The 18232-nt window shown below is 42.0% G+C and overlaps 1 protein-coding gene across 1 annotated transcript in view; it reads right to left on the bottom strand.

The window, feature by feature from the left end:
- Positions 1-18232, bottom strand: part of CHRNA4 (cholinergic receptor nicotinic alpha 4 subunit) — a 77214-nt gene that overhangs the window by 26845 nt on the left and 32137 nt on the right. Inside the window, exons 3-4 of the mRNA XM_026697278.2 lie at positions 12830-12874; positions 10905-11014 (exon numbers count right to left, since the gene is read on the bottom strand). Coding sequence (XP_026553063.1) covers positions 10905-11014; positions 12830-12874 — 155 coding nt within the window. The remainder of the gene's footprint in view (positions 1-10904; positions 11015-12829; positions 12875-18232) is intronic.

Genomic DNA, 18232 nt, shown 5'->3' with positions numbered 1-18232 from the left:
GAGCAAAGCACAAATACACACAAACACAAGCACACACAAACACAAGCACTTGAAGTTTTGTACAGTCCTACTTCACAGTTACTATTTCTGGCTGCTTTCGCTTCTGCTTTGTGTGATGCTAGGACGCAAAGTTTCTTAATTTATTCTCATCCAGAGTGGGAAATGACTGCTGAAGCAAAGCACAAAACACACACACACACTTCAAGTTTCATACAGCCCTGGCTCCCAAGTATTTTGTTTGGGCTATGTGTGATGCCGGGGCAAATTTTCATAATTTATTCCCATCCACAAGTGGGAAAGCTCTGTGAAAACAAAGCACACACACACACACACACACATTGGAAAATCCCTTTGCACAATATTGGAAAAATGAGAACACCCCATCAGATGAAAATATAATTTGGAAAATACTGAATTGTGTAAAGATAGATAGATTGACGTTGAAATTAAAAGATAAAGGAGATAGGGAGTATTATTTAACGTGGAATAGGTTTTATCAATGGTTAGAAAGGAGAGGTAGAAATTAGATGAAGTAAGAGCATTGTTATGTATAAATTAAACATGAATGTTGTTTGTAATGATAAGTATGCTAATATAATCAATAGGATTATAAATAAACGAACATAATTATAAATGTGGTTGGAATCGTTGTATTGTACTACTACTATTGCTATGAGTATATATGTTATTATTTCTTTTTTCTTTTTCTTTTGTAAAATGGTTTGCCCGGACAGTACACTGTATTCAAACTGTTTATATATAAGTTAAAAAAAAATTGACTCAAAAAAAAAAAACAGTGGAAAATCTCTGCCAAAGTACAAATACATACAAACCCAAGTGCTTGAAGCTTCATGAAATCCAATTTCACAGTGACTTTTTCTGGCTGTTTTCATTTCGGGTGAAAACTTTGGAAACGGTGGGTTGCTGGGACAAAAAGTTTCATGATTTATTCCCATCCACAATGGGAAAATCTCTGCCAACTGACCCACAACCCTCACAGAAGCACAAGTGCCAGTCTAATTACACTCCCGTGGCAAAAGCAGGCAGATTTCCACTCCAGGTGACAGACGTAACATGGTTTGGTTCTGCAACCCGACATGGCAGACACAGACTTCAGAGGATAAACCCTCACATCCCGGACATAAACTGTTTCAACTCCTTGCTTCAAAATGATGCTATAGAGCACTGTAAAAGTTACAGCGGCATGGGGGAAAAAAGTGACTTCTTTCTGCGCCAACTTAGAAAACTCAAACTGCTCAAGGAGCTGCTGATCCAGTTCTACAGAGGAACTATTGAGTCTGCCATCTGCACCTCTATAACTGTCTGGTTTGGTTCTGCAACCCAACAGGACAGACACAGACTTCAGAGGGTAATTAGGACTGCAGAAAACACAATTACTACCCACCTGCCTTCCATCGAGGACCTGTACACTGCAGGAGTCAAAGAGAGGGCTGTGAAAATATTTACAACCTGGACATAAACTCCTATCCTCAAAACGACACTATAGAGCACTGCACACCAGAACAACTAGACACAAGGACAGTTTTTTCCCGAACGCCATCACCCTGCTAAACAAATAATTCCCTCAACCCTGTTCAACTATTACAAAGTCTGCACTACTATTACTATTAATCTTCTCATCACTCCTTATCACCCTTCCCCTCCCACTTGTGACTACAGGACTGTAACTTTGTCGCTGGTATCCATATGATATGGACTGTTTCCTAGTATGATTTGATTGCTTATTGTACCCTATGGCTATTATTAAATGTTGTACTTTATGATTCTTGACTCTTGACGAATGCATCTTTTCTTTTATGTACACTTGGCCAATAAAGTATTCTGTTCTGTTCTGTTCTGTTCTGCTCTGCTCTGCTCTGCTCTGCTCTGCTCTGCTCTGCTCTGCTCTGCTCTGCTCTATTCTATTCTATTCTATTCTATTCTACACTACTCTATTCTATATCTACTCCATTCTATTCTATTCTATTCTACTCTACTCTACTCTACTCTACTCTACTCTACTCTACTCTATTCTATTCTTCCCATTATATTCTACTCCATTCCATTCTATTCTATTCTTTTGTACCCCATGACCACCATTAAGTGTTGTACCTGATGATTCTTGACTTCTGATGAATGTATCTTTTGTTTTACGTACACTGAGAGCATTTGCACCAAGACAAATTCCTTGTGTGTCCAATCACACTTGGCCAATAAAAGAACTCTATTTCTATTTCTAGACCTGTGGGGTATTATTATTGTTATTGTTATTTTTGTTGTTGTTGTTATTGTTATTATTAACTTCCCTTTGAGATTAAAAAAAGAAGGGAAAGCCTTCCCAGAGGTGGGGAGGGGTGCCATCTTGCAAACTGCACCCCCATAAAAGCACAACAGAGCATTTCAATATACTTATGGTGCACAAAAGCAATCAAATATTCCTGAAAACATTTTGCAAATGTCACCAGGCTTCTTCTACTACTGCTGACTTTCTAGGGAAGGCCAGCCTCCATCTTCTTCACCTATGAAGATTCGACAGCAGCAGCTACTTTGAAACCTATTTGTAAATGACTGCAAAGGGTAAAATGTAGATTAAGCTCTTCCTGATAATTAAATTCCTCCCCCACCCGCCTCCCACCATCAAACCCTGACACGTTTTCAGAAAACTCTGGATCGGCCAGCCTATTGGTTCATGTCACACCAAATTTATTGATTGACGAACGGTGTTCATTTTCTCCGCTTCCAAATGCCACACACTGTGTGTCTCAGCCTGGGCGAGTTAATTATTCAGCCTGTTTTATAAGTAAATGAAAATATCAGTCTAGTCTCTCACTACGGGAGATCATTAAATCCTATTTGTCATCATGCGAGGATTTTTCCTGACCTGTTTCCGAAACTGACCTACACGACTCTCCTTTTTAAAGGGATGGTAGAAGGACTGCAAAATCGATGGATCAGAAAACGCAAATCACGACCACAGCTGAGGTAGCCCTCGCCTTATGACCACACACTGAGGTAAAAATTTCCATTGCTAAACAAGACAGTTGTTAAGGGAGTTTTGCTTCGTTTTGCAACCTTTTTTGCTGCAGTTGTTAAGTGAATCACTGCAGCTGTTTGGTTAGTAACCCAGTTGTTAAGTGAATCTGGCTTCCTCGCTGACTTCATCAAAAGATCGTCATGTGATTGTAAGCAATTAACAAACCAAATAAAAGAAATAAATAAAAATAAAAGTTCTGGAGAACCGCTAGTGGAAATTTTGAGTAGTTCAGAGAACCGGCAAATACTACTTCTGACTGGAGATTTGACAGTATCCTTCCCCTGCCACGCCCACCAAGCCATCCTCACAGAACTGGTAGTAAAAAAATTTGAATCCCACCACAGCTTCAGGTGCCTTGGAAAGTAACTTGACCTACCTCCTCTCTGTGGCAGCCCCTCAAATATTGGAAGATTGCTATCCTGTCTTCCCTGGTCCTTTTCTTCCCTAGAGTAGCCATGCCCAGATCCTGCAACCATTCTTCGTATGTTTATTTTTATTTATTTTCCAAAACACCAGACAGGAGAACAAGAAACAACGGATGGAAACTAATCAAGGAGAGAAGCAACCTGGAATTAAGGAGAAAGTTGCAAACAGGGAGGACAATGAACCAGTGGAACAGCTTGCCACAAGAAGTTGTAGGTGCTCTAACCCTGGAGGTTTTTAAGAAGAGACTGGGCTGTCACTTGACTGAAATGTTATAGGGTCTCCTGTTTCAGCAGGGGGCTAGACTAGAAGACCTCCAAGGCCCCTTCCAGTTCTATTCTGATTATGATTCTGTTTTAGCCTCCAGTCCCCTCATCATCCTGGTTGCTCTTCTCTGCACTCTTTCTAGAGTCTCAACATCTTTTTTATAGTGTGGTGACCAAAACTGGATGCAGTGCTCCAGGTGTGGTCTTACTAAGGCTTTATAAAGTAGTCTTAGTACCTCACTTGATCTCAGTTGCATCCCTCTGTTAATGCAATTTAGGATTGCATCGCCTTTTGGGGCTGCTGCCGCACACGGTTATAGATACATGTTAGTTGCCAAGTGGCTGGATTTTTATCATGTGACCCTGGGGACAAGCAAAGTCAATGAAGAAGCTAGATTCACTTAACAACCATATTACTAACTTAGTAACTGCAGTGATTCCTTTAACAATTGCGAAAGGTCATATAATGGGCAAGACTCACTTGACAAATGTTCTGCTTAGCAACATAAATGTTGAGCTGAATTGTGGTTGTAAATCGAGGACTATCTGTACTGCAGTTAAATGAAGGCTTGCCAAAGAGGCAGAATTATTTTTGTAAGCACAGTCCCAAAAGTTCACCAATTTGTATGGAAGAGGAGAAAAAAAAGAATAGATCAGTTTGGTTTATCGACTTTTAAACAGCCAAATCCAGCTACTGGGCAACTTCACCACTTTCTAATTTTGTGAGATTTGTGATATTTACCCCAAAGAGCAATACTTTAGGGAAATATATATTCAGCACAAGGAAAAAGAGATATTTGGTGCTGCTGGATTTAGAAGCGGCTTTAAAAAGTTGGCAGAAAAATATTCTGCAGCTGAATATATGCAGAATGCTGACTTCTGAGCCAGTTAACGCCAACTGGATATATTTCTCGATTTTGTTTTTGAAGGAATTTCTCCCAAGGTAGCAAATGAACTGAAAGAAATTATTATTTTTTCCCTCTGGAATGTCTATCTTTTACAAAGGTATCCAATCCAGCTACTTTAAGATCTGCAGACTTCAACTCCCAGAATTTCTCAGCCAGCCCTGATAGTTGGGGAATTTTGGGAGTTGAAGTCCGCAGGATTTAAAAGTTGCCAAGACTGGAACCTCTTGTGTTAAAACATTTAAATCTGGTTAATTGATAGAATCATCATTGGTGAGATGGGCAGTATATAAATATAATAAATAAATAAATATAAGTAAATAATTAAAGAGGGGAGCCAGGATCCCACAGTGGAGAAGAAGAAGGCAGGGATTTGAGTTTGGTAGAAGTTAGGAAGTCTTTTAATCAGTACAAGTAGTCCTTGTTTAATGACCATTCAAAGTTACAACGGCACTTTTAAAAAGTGACTTACAACCTGTTTCCATACTGATGACCCTTGCAGCATCCCTGTAGCTTGCTAACTTTGAGTGCTTGCTAACTGGCATATATACAGGTAGTTCTCGACCTACAGCAGCTCATTTAGTGACCATTCAAAGTTACAACGGCATTAAAAAAGTGACTTGTGACCATTTTTCACAGCTACAACCTTTGTAGCCTCTCCATAATCGTGTGATCGAAAATCAGATGCTTGGCAACTGGTTCATACTTACGACCGTTCCTGGGTCCCAAGGTCACGTGATTCCCTTTTGCAACCTTCTGACAAGTAAAATCAAAGGGGAAACTAGATTCACTTAACAACCGTGTTACTAACTTATCAACTGCAGTGATTCACTTAACAACTGTGGCAAGAAAGTGTTGTGGCTCGCCGGCGACCAGCAGAGCTGGCAGCAGAGTCAGACAGTGAGGAGGTTGGGGAGGAACATGGGCCAGTCCTGGAGGCTGAGGAAGGCTCGGACGAGGGCTCTGCGTCAGAGGCAGAGATGGGGCCAGAGCAGTCTGGCAGTCATCAGCTGCCTTCGGAGTCGGACAGCAGTGAGGCAGAGGAGCAGCTGGAGCTGGTTCCCAGCCTGCGCATGCGCAGAGCTGCCAAAAGAAAAGAGCAATTATGAATAAAAGGTCGACGTGGGAGTAAGGCCACAGGTGGATGGTGAATAGCCCCTCCCATAGGGATTAAAAAAGGAGCAAAAGGGGAGGGGTCTTTTGCAGGAAACAATTCGTTCATTGCAGCAGTGTGAAGATCTGTCTTTGCATCTCAAGAGACTCTGTGCCGAGCCCTTCCTTGTCAGCACTGCGGTTGGAAATATTTACTTGGCAGCTCTCCAAGCTATATAAGGTCTGTGCTCCTAATTACACCCTTGAAAGACTGTCTGCCAGGCCTTTGGCTGAAAGCGAAGGCAAGAAATTCACTTTAGTTGAATAAAAGGGGTTTGGCCAGGACAAAGAGTCTGCTTATAGTGCTTTTTGGGGGAAGCCGAGGACAGAAAAGTGAGATTGTAAAATGGGGCAAACCTCTCTGAGCAACTGCCTTGCTTAACAACAGAAATTTTGAGCTCCATTGGGGTTGTAAGTCAAGGACTACCTGTACTTGCGAAGGTTGCATTGTCTCGGGGGAGGAGACATTAATGAACTGGAGACATTAAGTGAATCTGACTTCCTTCATTGACTTTGCTAGTTGGAAGCTGGCTGGGAGAGATACCAATGGGACAGTTACGACGGTGCCATGAATGGTTGTAAGTCAAGGATTACCTGTAGCCTTATTTTTTCTTAAAGAATCTCCAGCCAGAGATTTCTGCCAGACCACTGCAGCACCAGCAGATACCAAAAAAAAGAGAAAAAGTTATGTTTTGGTTTACTAAGGTAATTCCATTGGTTCAAAGGGCTAAGAAACTTGGCTGGCCCCTCGTCCAAACTATTTACTGCAAATTAATGCTACTTTGTCGAGAAACCTCACTGAAGCAGGCTGCAGATGGAGCAATTAAAAGTAAGTACTCTACCAGGGAGGACAATCATTTGGAAGGAAACCAGGTATCTCTGGGGGAAAATGCCTCTCTAAAAGCAGGGGACTCCAACGTTGGCAACCTTAAGATTTTTGCACTTCAACTGCCAGAATTCCCCCAGCCAGCCTGGCCAATGTTTTACTGATCAAGTTGACAACTTTTGCAACATACGACCGGAATGGGCCATTGTACAGGTAATCTTCGACGTACAACTGTCATGTCGAGGTCTACTTGTGGACTATTGTGTGCATGTCAGACCAGAATATGGTATAAAGCAGTGTTTCTTAAACTTGGCAACTATGGTCCTCGATTTGGTTGTAAGTTGAGGACTATCTATAGTCCATTTGTTTACTGACTGTTCAAAGTTACAATGGCACTGAAAAAAGTAAATATAACAGAATAGCAGAGTTGGAAGGAACCTTGGAGGTCTTCTAGTCCAACCCCCTGCTCAGACAGGAAACCCTATACCAAAGGTCCCCAAACTTGCCAACCTTAAGACTTGTGGACTTCAACTCCCAGAATTCCTGAGCTAACATAACTGGAGGAGGAATTCTGGGAGCTGAAGTCCACAAGTCTTAAAGTGGCCAAGTTTGGGGACCGCTGCCCTATACCATTTTAGGCAAATGGTTGCCCAGTCTCTTCTTAAAAACTTCCAGTGTTGGAGCATTCACAACTTCCGGAGGCAAGTTGATCCACTGGTTAATTGTCTTCCCTGTTAGGAAATTTCTCCTTAATTCTAGGTTGCTTCTCTCCTTGATTAGTTTCCATCTGTTGCTTCTTATCCAGCCTTCAGGTGTTTTGGAGAATAGCTTGACCCATTCTTCTTTGTGACAGCTGCTCAAATATTGGGAAACTGCTATCCTGTCACCCCTAGTCTTTCTTTTCATAAAACTGGACATACCCAATCCCAGCAACTGTTGTTTATATGTTTTAGCATCCAGTCCCCTAATCATCTTTGTTGCTCTTCTCTGCACCTTCCAGAGTCTCAACATCTTTTTTACATTGTGGTGACCAAAAATGGATGCAATATTCCAAGTGTGGCCTTACCAAGGCGTTATAAAGTGGTATTTACACTTCATGTGATCTTGATTCTATCCCTCTGTTTGTGCAGCCTAAGAACTATGGTGTCATGGCCCTGTTGGAATCTGATTCTGAGGGGGAGATTGAGCAGCTGACAGGGAGTGGAGTGTGGCTCCAGTGGCTGTGGAGGAAACTGGGGAAGGGCACAGTCCAGCTGGGCATTCAGAGGAAGACCCAGGGCCACCTCCTCTTCATCCTAGGGCATGCAGGGAGGAACGGATAAGGGAGCAATGTGAGTTATGTGGGTTATGGGGGAGAAAAGGGCCCTGATTCCCTTCACTAGCTGCAGCTGTGAAAACAGGATATAAAGGGTGTTTGTGCACAGCACCTTGCTGGAAGCAAACTGTGCATTATCTTTGTTTGTCAAGTCTTATCTGGGTTCTGGCATCCTCCCAACTGTGTGTGTTTCATTATCTTTTGAGTTCAGCAATTCCTCATCCTGCCCCATCTTGTTAATTGCTGCAGCTGTGGTTTGTGTTGGTTTTTATTTATAATTTAGATGTACTTTGGGTTCAGACTGAATTTCTTCCCTTTAAAGACTGTTCTTGGAAGAGTTTTTTTCTCCAGCCGATGATAACTGGACAAGTTGGAGGAATTAAAGGGACTTTATCTATTTTTGTGACTTTGTTGCTTTTGTGCCACGCCCAGGGTCATCACATATGTTGGCTCTTTTGGCAGCTGCAGCACACTGCTGGCTCATATTTAAGTGATTGTCCACTAGGACTCCAAAATCCCTCTCACACTACTATTGAGCCAGGTACCACCTATATGTGACCTTGGTGACTTAGCGCTATTGCAGCATCCCCACGCTCATGCGATCAAAATTCAGAGGCTTGGCAACTGGCATGTATTTATGACAGTTGCACCCTCCTGGGGTTATGTGATCACATTGGTAACCTTCCCAGATGGCTTCAAACAAGCAAGGTCAGTGGGGGAAGCCAGATTTGCTTAATAACCAAACAATTCACTTAAGAACTGCAGTAATTCGCTTAACAATTGTGTCAAAAACGATCGTAAAATGGGGCCAAACTCACTGAACAAGTGTCCTGCTTAGCTACAGAAATTGGAGGCTCAATGGTGGTCATAATTCAAGGACTACTTGTAAGACATATGACATATAAGGCCTTAGTAAGACCACATCTAGGGTACTGCATCCAGTTTTGATCACCACATTATAAAAAGGATGTTGAGATTCTAGAAAGAGTGCAGAGAAGAGCAACCAGGATGATTAGGGGACTGGAGGCTGAAACATATGAAGAACAGTTGCAGGAACTGGGCCTGGCTAGTCTAGGGAAGAGAAGGACCAGGGGAGACAGGATAGCGGTCTTCCAATATTTGAGGGGCTGTCAAAGAGATGAAGGGGGTCAAGCTATCTTTCAAGGCACCTGAAGGCCAGACAAGGAATAATGGATGGAAACTGATCAAGGAGAGATTCAACCTAGAAATAAGGAGAAACTTTCTGACAGTGAGAACAATCAACCAATGGAACAGAAGTTGCCTTTCGAAGTTGTGGGAGTTTTATCACTGGAGGCTTTCAAGAGGAGACTGGACTGCCATCTGTTCAGAAATGGTGTAGGGTCTCCCGCTTGGGTGGGGGGGTTGGACTAGATGAACTTCCAACTCTGATTATCTGTTATCTGAACTTCAGCTTCCAGAATTCTCCACAGGGAGTCAAAGTCCATATGTCTTAAAGTTGCCCAAATTGAGAAATATTGGTATAAAACAACTTCTGTTCTTCACTGTTGGGTACTTGTTGAGTTCCTAGTCAAAAAGAAAAACCACACTTCCCATTAATTTCGCAACCGTGAGCAGCTTTGAAGAAGTCCATGAAGAATTTGATGAGGGTGAATGAAATGACAAAGGTGTTTTCTTTCAAAGTCAGAACGAAGCAGGCCCGATTCCCAAGATTCCCTCTGCGACGTTTAACGAAATATAGGTTGTGTTTCATCACAGCGAAATTCAAAAGAGCAGCCGTGTTTTGCTGCAACTTCAAAACAAAATTTTGGCATCTATGAATTTGTTTTGAGCTCACCTCATTGCAAGGTTATTTTATGCATCTCAAACACTCAAAATATTGGCATGGATGGTGATTTTTCAATCTCTTAAAAACCGTACCATTCAGTTACTCATAATTAACTAATGATGTGTTGGAAAATCTCCATAATGCTTTAAACTCCTTGTCTATTCACTCATATTTTATCTCTAATTATTCTTTAAAAATATTTAACCAAAAAAATACACCCCATCCCACCGAAAATATTATCATTTAATACGGTCAGACTCTGTTCTAAGGTCAGAAGGAAACTGCATTGTGCTACACTTTGCTTAATTTTCAAGTTCAGAAAGTCAAACAAGCTATTTCAAGTGCAGAATTTTTGACACCCGACTCTTTCCGTACCTTCCTATGGCTTCTTCTGTGAAACACAATATTGATATCACTTTTCTTCCTTTCTGACTGGTGGACAAGACACAATTTCCCTACACAAAGACTTATAGATGTGAGAGACAACACCGTTTTTTTCATTTACACCCAGAAGCAAAATATATTTCATAATTTAAGTCCAACGATTTTCTTGATCCCTCTTAAGCCATCTCCTATAACTGCTTGAAGAGGTCTACCAATCCATGATCTCTAGCAAATATCCATCCATCCATCCATCCATCCATGTATCTATGTATCTATCTGCCATCTATCTGTCATCTATCTATCTATCTATCTATCTATCTATCTATCTATCTATCCATCCATCTATCTTTGCCTATGTTGTAATTTTTTAAAATAAATAAATAACTCAAGACAGTGAACATATCCAATAAACCTACCTCTTCCTATTTTCCCCATAACAATACTGTGTGATTAGTTGGGTTGAGAGAGAGCTACTGACCCAGCTGGCTTTCATGCCTAAGGTGAGACTTGAACTCACAGCTTTCATACACAAGAGAGGACTGGAACTCACAGCCTCCTGGTGATTGATCCAAAATCCCCCAACTAGCTTTATCTTCCCATTACTTACTAGATTTTCTACATGATTTGCTTTAGTTTGGCAAGATTTCTGCCTATAAAGGAAAATGCTTGGAGAATATCAGTGTGTCCTTCTTGGTTACTGGAGCCTAACCTCTGCAAAAATGCGCTGCATTTTCAGGAAGACAAGATAAAAACCACAGCCTTAAAGGAAAGATGCTCAGAATATGCTCTTACTTGTTGTAAAGAACTATGTCCGGTCTCCAAATAAGCTCAGATGGGATTCGTATCGATGTTACGTTCTCGTATTCTTCAGGATCCCAACGTAATTTATAATCATGCCACTCCTAAAAAGTGGAAATGCCAGATAAATAATTAGACCCAAATGAGAAAGCAATATTAGCCATTAAATTCTGAAGTCCAAATTGAAGAAGCTTCTTGGATGAGAAGCGAAACGTCTTCAAAGAAAAACCAGAAGGTCCAGTTGCCTCTTGAAAAAGCACTTTTGAGACAACCACGTCAACTTTTGATTACGTGACCAGCAAAGGTTGTAACTGTGAAAAACGGTCATTTTCCCAATGCCTTGTAACTTCAAACAGTCTCTAAACAAATGGTTTTAAGTTGAGGACTACTGTATTGCTCAGAACAGTTGGGAATTGAAGTTCACACAACTTAAAATGGCTAAGTTGAGAAACACTGGCCTGGAATAACAAAATTCCTCAAGCTGTAGCCGACTTAACTCCTTAACATGCCCTTCCCCTGGGGGATTCTCCCATAAAATAACTTTCCCCCTCTATTAAAACTCCATTGCAAATAACGATTTGAAAACCTATTATTGATCCCTGCAGAAATGAAAGGAGCAAACTTGGAATTTCTTGAGGGTTTTTTTTTTTTTTCTGGATAGAGTCAATCTTGTATTGTTTTCCCTGCTGGGTTGCACAAGTAACTTCCAAATCAATTTTTATTTCAAAAACTGGAGAATAGAACGCACTCAGAATATAGCAGGATACTTAGAATATGGACGGTGTTTTAAAGCAGGGATAAGGCAGCCTCAGCCTTGAAGTTAAATTTAAATTCCATGGCAAAATATTGGATCGGGTTTCTGATAAAAGAAATCTACAGTGTTCTTTTCGTACCATCTGAGGAGGAGGAGGAGGAGGAGGAGGAGAAAACTAAGGGAAGGAGGAGGAGACATGGGGAAGAAGGAAGAGGAGAAGGAGAAGGAGACTAGGGGCAAAACAGAGGTGGTATGCAGCAGGTTCTGATCCGTTCTGGAGAACCGGTAGCGGAAATTTTGAGTAGTTCGGAGAACCGGCAAATGCCACCTCTGACTGGCCCCGCCCCCATCTATTCTCTGCCTCCTGAGTCCCAGCTGATCAGCTGGGTCTTCTTTGGTTGCCCTGCACAGGAGAACGGAGCTGGAAAGAGGGTTAGTGTGGTGGGCAGGGTATGGGATTTTGTAGTAATCTTCCTCTTCCACATCCCCCAAGCCATGCCCAAGCCACACCATGCCCCCTAAGCCACACCCACAGAACTGGTAGTAAAGAAAATTTGAATCCCATCACTGGGGGAGGAGGAGGAGGAGGAGGAGGAGGAGACAGAGACTAGGGGAAGAAGGAGGAAGAGGAGAAGACGAGTAGGGAAAGAAGGAGAGAGAGAAGGAGACAGTGACTGGGGAAGAAGGAGACGAGGAGGAGAATGAAGAGGAAGAGGAGGAAAAAAGAGGGAAGGATAAAGAGAAAGAAAGAGAAGGAGGGGAAGAAGGTATGTGGACTTCAATTCGCAGAATTCCCTTCATTGGCCGTGGTGGTTGTCAAATTCTGGGAGTTATAGTCTACACACCTGGAAATTGCCCTGGTTGGGAAGCACTGGATTTATTTGGAAATTTAGGAATTTTATGAGACAGCTTTCAAAAACAATAGCCAGACTGTATGGGCCAAGTCCTCTAACACCCATTTACCTAAAGGGAAAATTAAAGGAAAAACTTCCTAATGTTTTATGACATTCTTCACTATCAAAAAATATGATATTTGTACAGGAAAACTCTTTACCATCCCTCCCTCCACCCACATTTCTGTTTCCTTTTTTCTGAGTTAAGTACACGTTAGATTTCTGGAACATGGGAGCGGGGTGGTGGTGTAAGGAAATCTTGGTTGACTCACTTGTTTCACCCAAACATTTGTGGTCATCATTTGGTTCTTTTCATCCTGAAAAATGAGAAAAACAGAGTTTTTACAGAGTTGTAAGAAAACCACCAGTATTCCCCAAAGCACTATAAGATTTTGCTGATGTGGTAATCTCACCAATATCTGCATTAACAAAGATGGGGTCCTTGGTGGTCGTTGAGCTTGGTGGTTTTCTTGAAGACGTTTCATTACCCAACTAGATAACATCATCAGTGCTAGGATGGAGTGGGGCTGGGTTGACATCGGGGGTGAAATTCTAAAATCCCAGCCACGGAACTTCCTGTTTCCGGTTTCTGGTGGGGCTCCCACTGGAAGCTGGAAATAGGCCCGTTTCACGATTTCTGGTACTTCCAGCTGAGCTGATTTTTGCCTTCCCAATGGCCTGGAGGCCTTACCCAGGCTCTGGAGGCCCTCGGGAAGCTGGAAACAGGTCTGTTTCCAGACTTCCAGAAGGCCCGTTTTTCTCCCTCCCAGAACCTCCACGCGATCCTGCACCGCATGGAGACTCCTAGGAGGGGCGGATGGTGCCAGCCAGCCAGTTGAAATATTGGTTCAGTGAACCAGATGTAACTTTAACATCCTGTTCTCCCGAACCAGTATGAACCAGTAGAATCCCACCCCTGGTTAACATTAGACCCAAAACCAAACTGGATCTGCCAAGGACATCCCCACCAACACTGACAGGGCAAACCACTTATATATAAACAAAGAGCAAACCCCACTCCTTTCTAATATTGATGATGTTACATAGTTGGGTAATGAAATATCTGCAAGAAAACCACCATGCTCAGAGAGCACCAAGGATCCCACAGTTCAATCCCGAGGTACAAATATTATCTTCTATCGATACTAATAAATGTATTAAAATATCAGTCAACAGTGCAGATGTTACCAATGCTGAGCAGAACCTATAGCCAACGGCCCAATCCAACCTCTTGATCTTGGGCAGCTTCTGAAGTGCTGGCACAATTACAGCTCTAGACCTGGGAGCAATTCTTATTGGGCGACCAGTCTTTTCCAACATGGCGGTCTTTCAGGTACACCAGATTATAAGGCCCACCGCTTCCAAACGACATTTTAAGTAGCTAGGGATAATGGGAGTTGCAATCCAATGACCCAGTGGAGAATGGCTCCCTGAAGCATTCATCTATCAAGATTTTTAAGAAGAAATTGGACAACTGTTTGTCCAGAATGGTATAGTACAATAGGGTCTGGAGGACGAGGGAGGAGTAAGGGGGAGGAGGGGGAGAGGGCAAGGGAGAAGGAGAAGAATTAGAATGAATTAGAATTAGAATTATTAGAAAAGGAGGAGGAGGAGAGGAGAAGGAGGAGGAAAAGGAGAAGAAGGAGAAGGAGAAGAAAGAAGAGAAGGAGAAGGAGAAGGAGAAGGAGAAGGAGGAGAAGGAGAAGGAGAAGGAGAAGGAGAAGGAGAAGAAGAAGAAGAAGAAGAAGAAGAAGAAGGAGGAGGAGAAGAGGAGAAGGAGGAGGAGGAGAAGAGGAGAAGAAGAAGAAGAAGAAGAAGAAGAAGAAGAAGAAGAAGAAGAAGAAGAAGAAGAAGAAGAAGGAGGAGGAGGAGGAGGAGGAGGAGGAGGAGGAGGAGGAGGAGGAGGAGGAGGAGGAGGAGAAGGAGAAGGAGAAGGAGAAGGAGAAGGAGAAGGAGAAGGAGAAGGAGAAGAAGAAGAAGAAGAAGAAGAAGAAAGCACTTAATCTAGTCTGGGCATTTTCCTACCCAAAGTCCCTTGTGCACCTTGTCACTAAGCTAATAAAGAAACACCGCTCTTCAAACTTCACAGAAACCCATTTCTCCTTCAAAAGTAATTTCTAATGCAAATTCACCTTTGTCAGACTGAGTGAGAAGCTGAAGAGAAAAATGATTTCTGAACCCGTGTTTATACAGTTCATTTAACACATGCATAACTTACGCTGCTCTGTCTCCCCTTGGCCGATGCATGAATGAACGGTCTCTTCCCCTTTCCATGCATTTTATAATCTACATATGGGCTAACAATGCAGAAATGTCATCTGTGAGCTATTAATATTCAAAGAGCATCCTGGCTCTCAATAAGAAATTATACTCTGGATGAGCTAATTCAATTGTTTCAGTAAATTGCTTTGAATCTACAGTTCAGGCTGGGCATATAAAAAATAATAATAAATCGATCAGCCACGGATAATGGCCTTGATTCTTCTGAAGAGCTGAGCTGAGCTGATGGCCCTTCAAAAGCTAATGAGGAGCCATCCTGGCTTACGAGCTCCTAATGCAGGTAGTCCTTGGCTTACGGCTACAATTGAGACCCAAAATTTAGGTTGCTAAGCGAGGCTATTAAGTGAGCTTTGCCCCATTTTACAACTCTTCTTGCCACAGTTGCTAAGTGAATTACTGCACAGCTGCTAAGGTAGTAACAGGGTTGTTAAGTGAATCTGGCTTCCTTGTTCACTTCGCTTGTCAGAAGATCGCAAAAGGTGATCAACTGACCCAGGGACACTCCCACCATCATGAATATGAGTCAGTTGTGTCAAGTGGTCTAAATTTTGATCATCTGGCCATGGGGATGATGCAATGGTTATAAGGGTGAAAAGCCATCATAAGTCATTTTTTTTCAGTGCTGTCATAACTTTGAATAGTCACTAAGGAACTGTTGTAACTCAAGGACCACCTGCCCTTGCCAATCTCTTCAGCTTGAATCTACTTGTACATTCCCACTAACTCTCCTGCCCATAGTCGGTCTACTATAGTTCTCGAAAGCAGTTGCCAACCAGTGGGCTGGGGATCACTGGTGGTCCGGGAGAAAATTTTGGTGGTCCACAGAGAAATGTCACCTCCAAAGCAACCCCCAAAGCAATTAATCCAGGCTGCGTGGGAACATAAGGCTTGCATCGCTTGCATTGCGAACAACATGAGGTAGTAAGGGAAGGGGGGAAGGGCAGAGGGGCGGGGAACTTGCCCCATGCCTCACCTGGCCACCGGGCTATTCTATTCTATTCATAGAGTAGAGTAGAGTAGAGTAGAGTAGAGTAGAGTAGAGTAGAGTAGAGTAGAGTAGAATAGAACAGAACAGAACAGAACAGAACAGAACAGAACAGAACAGAACAGAATAGAATAGAATAGAATAGAATAGAATAGAATAGAATAGAATAGAATAGAATAGAAAATATTCTTGATTGGCTAAGTGTGATTGAACATACAAGGAATTTGTCTCTGGTGCATAAGTTCTCAGTGTACACACCAACAACAAAGTGATAAGTCATCGATCATAAATCATAAGATACAATTATAAATGATAATACACGAACAACAAGTGATCAGTCATAAGATGCCCATAGGAGAGAGCAGTAGGAAAGATGAGAAGATGAGAAGGATAATGGCAACACAGCCTTATTCCATGGGTCAATAAGAGACGTGACGGTGCAGTGGTTAGAATGCAGCACTGCAGGTCTAACGCACTGCTCACTCCAGGAGTTCAATTCTGACCGGCTCGAGGTTGCTTCAGCCTTCCACCCTTCTGAGGTCAGTAAAATGAGGACCCAGATTGTTGCGGGCAAGAGGCTGACTTTGAAAAACCACTTAGAGAGGGCTGTAAAGCACTGGGAAGCAGTATACAAGTCTAAATGCCGTAGCTTATCTATCTTTAGGTATAAGACAGTGCTGTGGAAGTTAGGTGTTTAGCAGAATTAGGCTCCGTTCTTAAGTACAGGCCATCTTTAAACTGGGGCATTCCTAACCTGACAACTTCCTTGACGTGATTTCTGGAACTATTTGTCTTTGATGCTCCGGAAGCAAGGACTATGTCATAGATCCGGGGGCATCTTTCGTCTTAGATGCTCTCACCGTAGAAGCATCGATCGAACACGTTTCTTCATAATGTAAGGACGTCTATCTTGGGGAATGTACCAAAGCATAAATCCGCATTAATTATTCAGGGCAAGTCAACTCTTAACAACGGCAGCGTGGTCTGGGTTGCTCGCTTTGACTTCATTTCCCACACAGGAGGAAATGAGAGATGCCCGTTTCCCAACATCTCTGATTTAATTGTAAACACTGACTTCTTTATCTCTACGATGGTTTTTCCGGCCCCCAAATGATATCCATACGCAAGCTCCTTACTCGTGCGTTTTTCCCAGAATGCGGTGGTACGATATCATCTCATCCCCCTTTCTTGGTCAGCATGTACGAGCTTCCTTGAAACTTTTCAGGGTTATGCAGAAACCAACTGCAAATCTCAGGGGCTGCCCCAAGGAAGAGGGAGTCAAGTTGTTCTCCAAAGAAACTTGAAGGCAGGACAAGCAGCAATGGGTGGAAACTAACCAAGGAGAGAAGCAACCTAGAACTAAGAAGAAATCTCCTGACAACTTAGAACAACTTGCCTCGACTTGAAGTTGTAAATGCTCCAACACTGGAAGGTTTTAAAAAGAAATTGGACAACCCTTTGTCTGAAGTGGTGTAGGGTTTCCTGCCTAGGCAGGGGGTTGGACTAGAAGACCTCCAAAGTCCCTTCCAACTCTGTTATTCTATTCTATTCTATTCTATTCTATTCCATTCCATTCCATTCCACTCCATTCCATTCCATTCCATTCCATTCCATTCTATTCTATTCTATTCTATTCTATTCTATTCCACTCCACTCCATTCTTTTCTATTCTATTCCATTGCATTCCATTCCATTCCATTCTTTTTCTATTCTATTCTATTCTATTCTATTCTATTCTATTCTATTCTATTCCATTCCATTCCATTCCACTCCACTCCACTCCTTTCTTTTTTGTTTTGTTTTGTTTTGTTTTGTTTTGTTTTGTTTTGTTTTCTTTTCTTTTCTTTTCTTTTCTTTTCTATTCTATTCTATTCCATCCCACTCCATTCTTTTTCTATTCTATTCTATTCCACTCCATTCCATTCTTTTTCTATTCTATTCTATTCTATTCCATTCCATTCCATTCCATTCCACTCCACTCCACTCCATTCTTTTTCTTTTCTTTTCTTTTCTTTTCTTTTCTTTTCTTTTCTTTTCTTTTCTTTTCTTTTCTTTTCTTTTTTCTTTTCTTTTCTTTTCTATTCTATTCTATTCCACCCCACTCCATTCTTTTTCTATTCTATTCTATTCTATTCTATTCTATTCTATTCTATTCTATTCTATTCTATTCTATTCCATTCCATTCTATTCTATTCCATTCCATTCCATTCCATTCTCCTGCTCTTTTAACCTAACAAAACTATTTGCAAAGCGTCTCTTAGGAGGAATGTCTTCGTTGCAGGCTCTTCTCCGCTGCTGAATGACTGCTGGGAGAAGGAATGAAGAGTCATCAATTTCATTCTGCTAACTGGCAGAACGTAAAACATAGAATGATAGAGTTGGAAGGGACCTTGGGGGTCTTCTAGTCCAA

Source organism: Pseudonaja textilis, chromosome 3 (assembly GCF_049901715.1).
Source record: "Pseudonaja textilis isolate UNSWEBS1 chromosome 3, rPseTex1.2, whole genome shotgun sequence".
In the NCBI taxonomy this organism is placed as follows: domain Eukaryota; kingdom Metazoa; phylum Chordata; class Lepidosauria; order Squamata; family Elapidae; genus Pseudonaja; species Pseudonaja textilis.
This window is presented reverse-complemented; position numbering and strand designations above follow the sequence as displayed.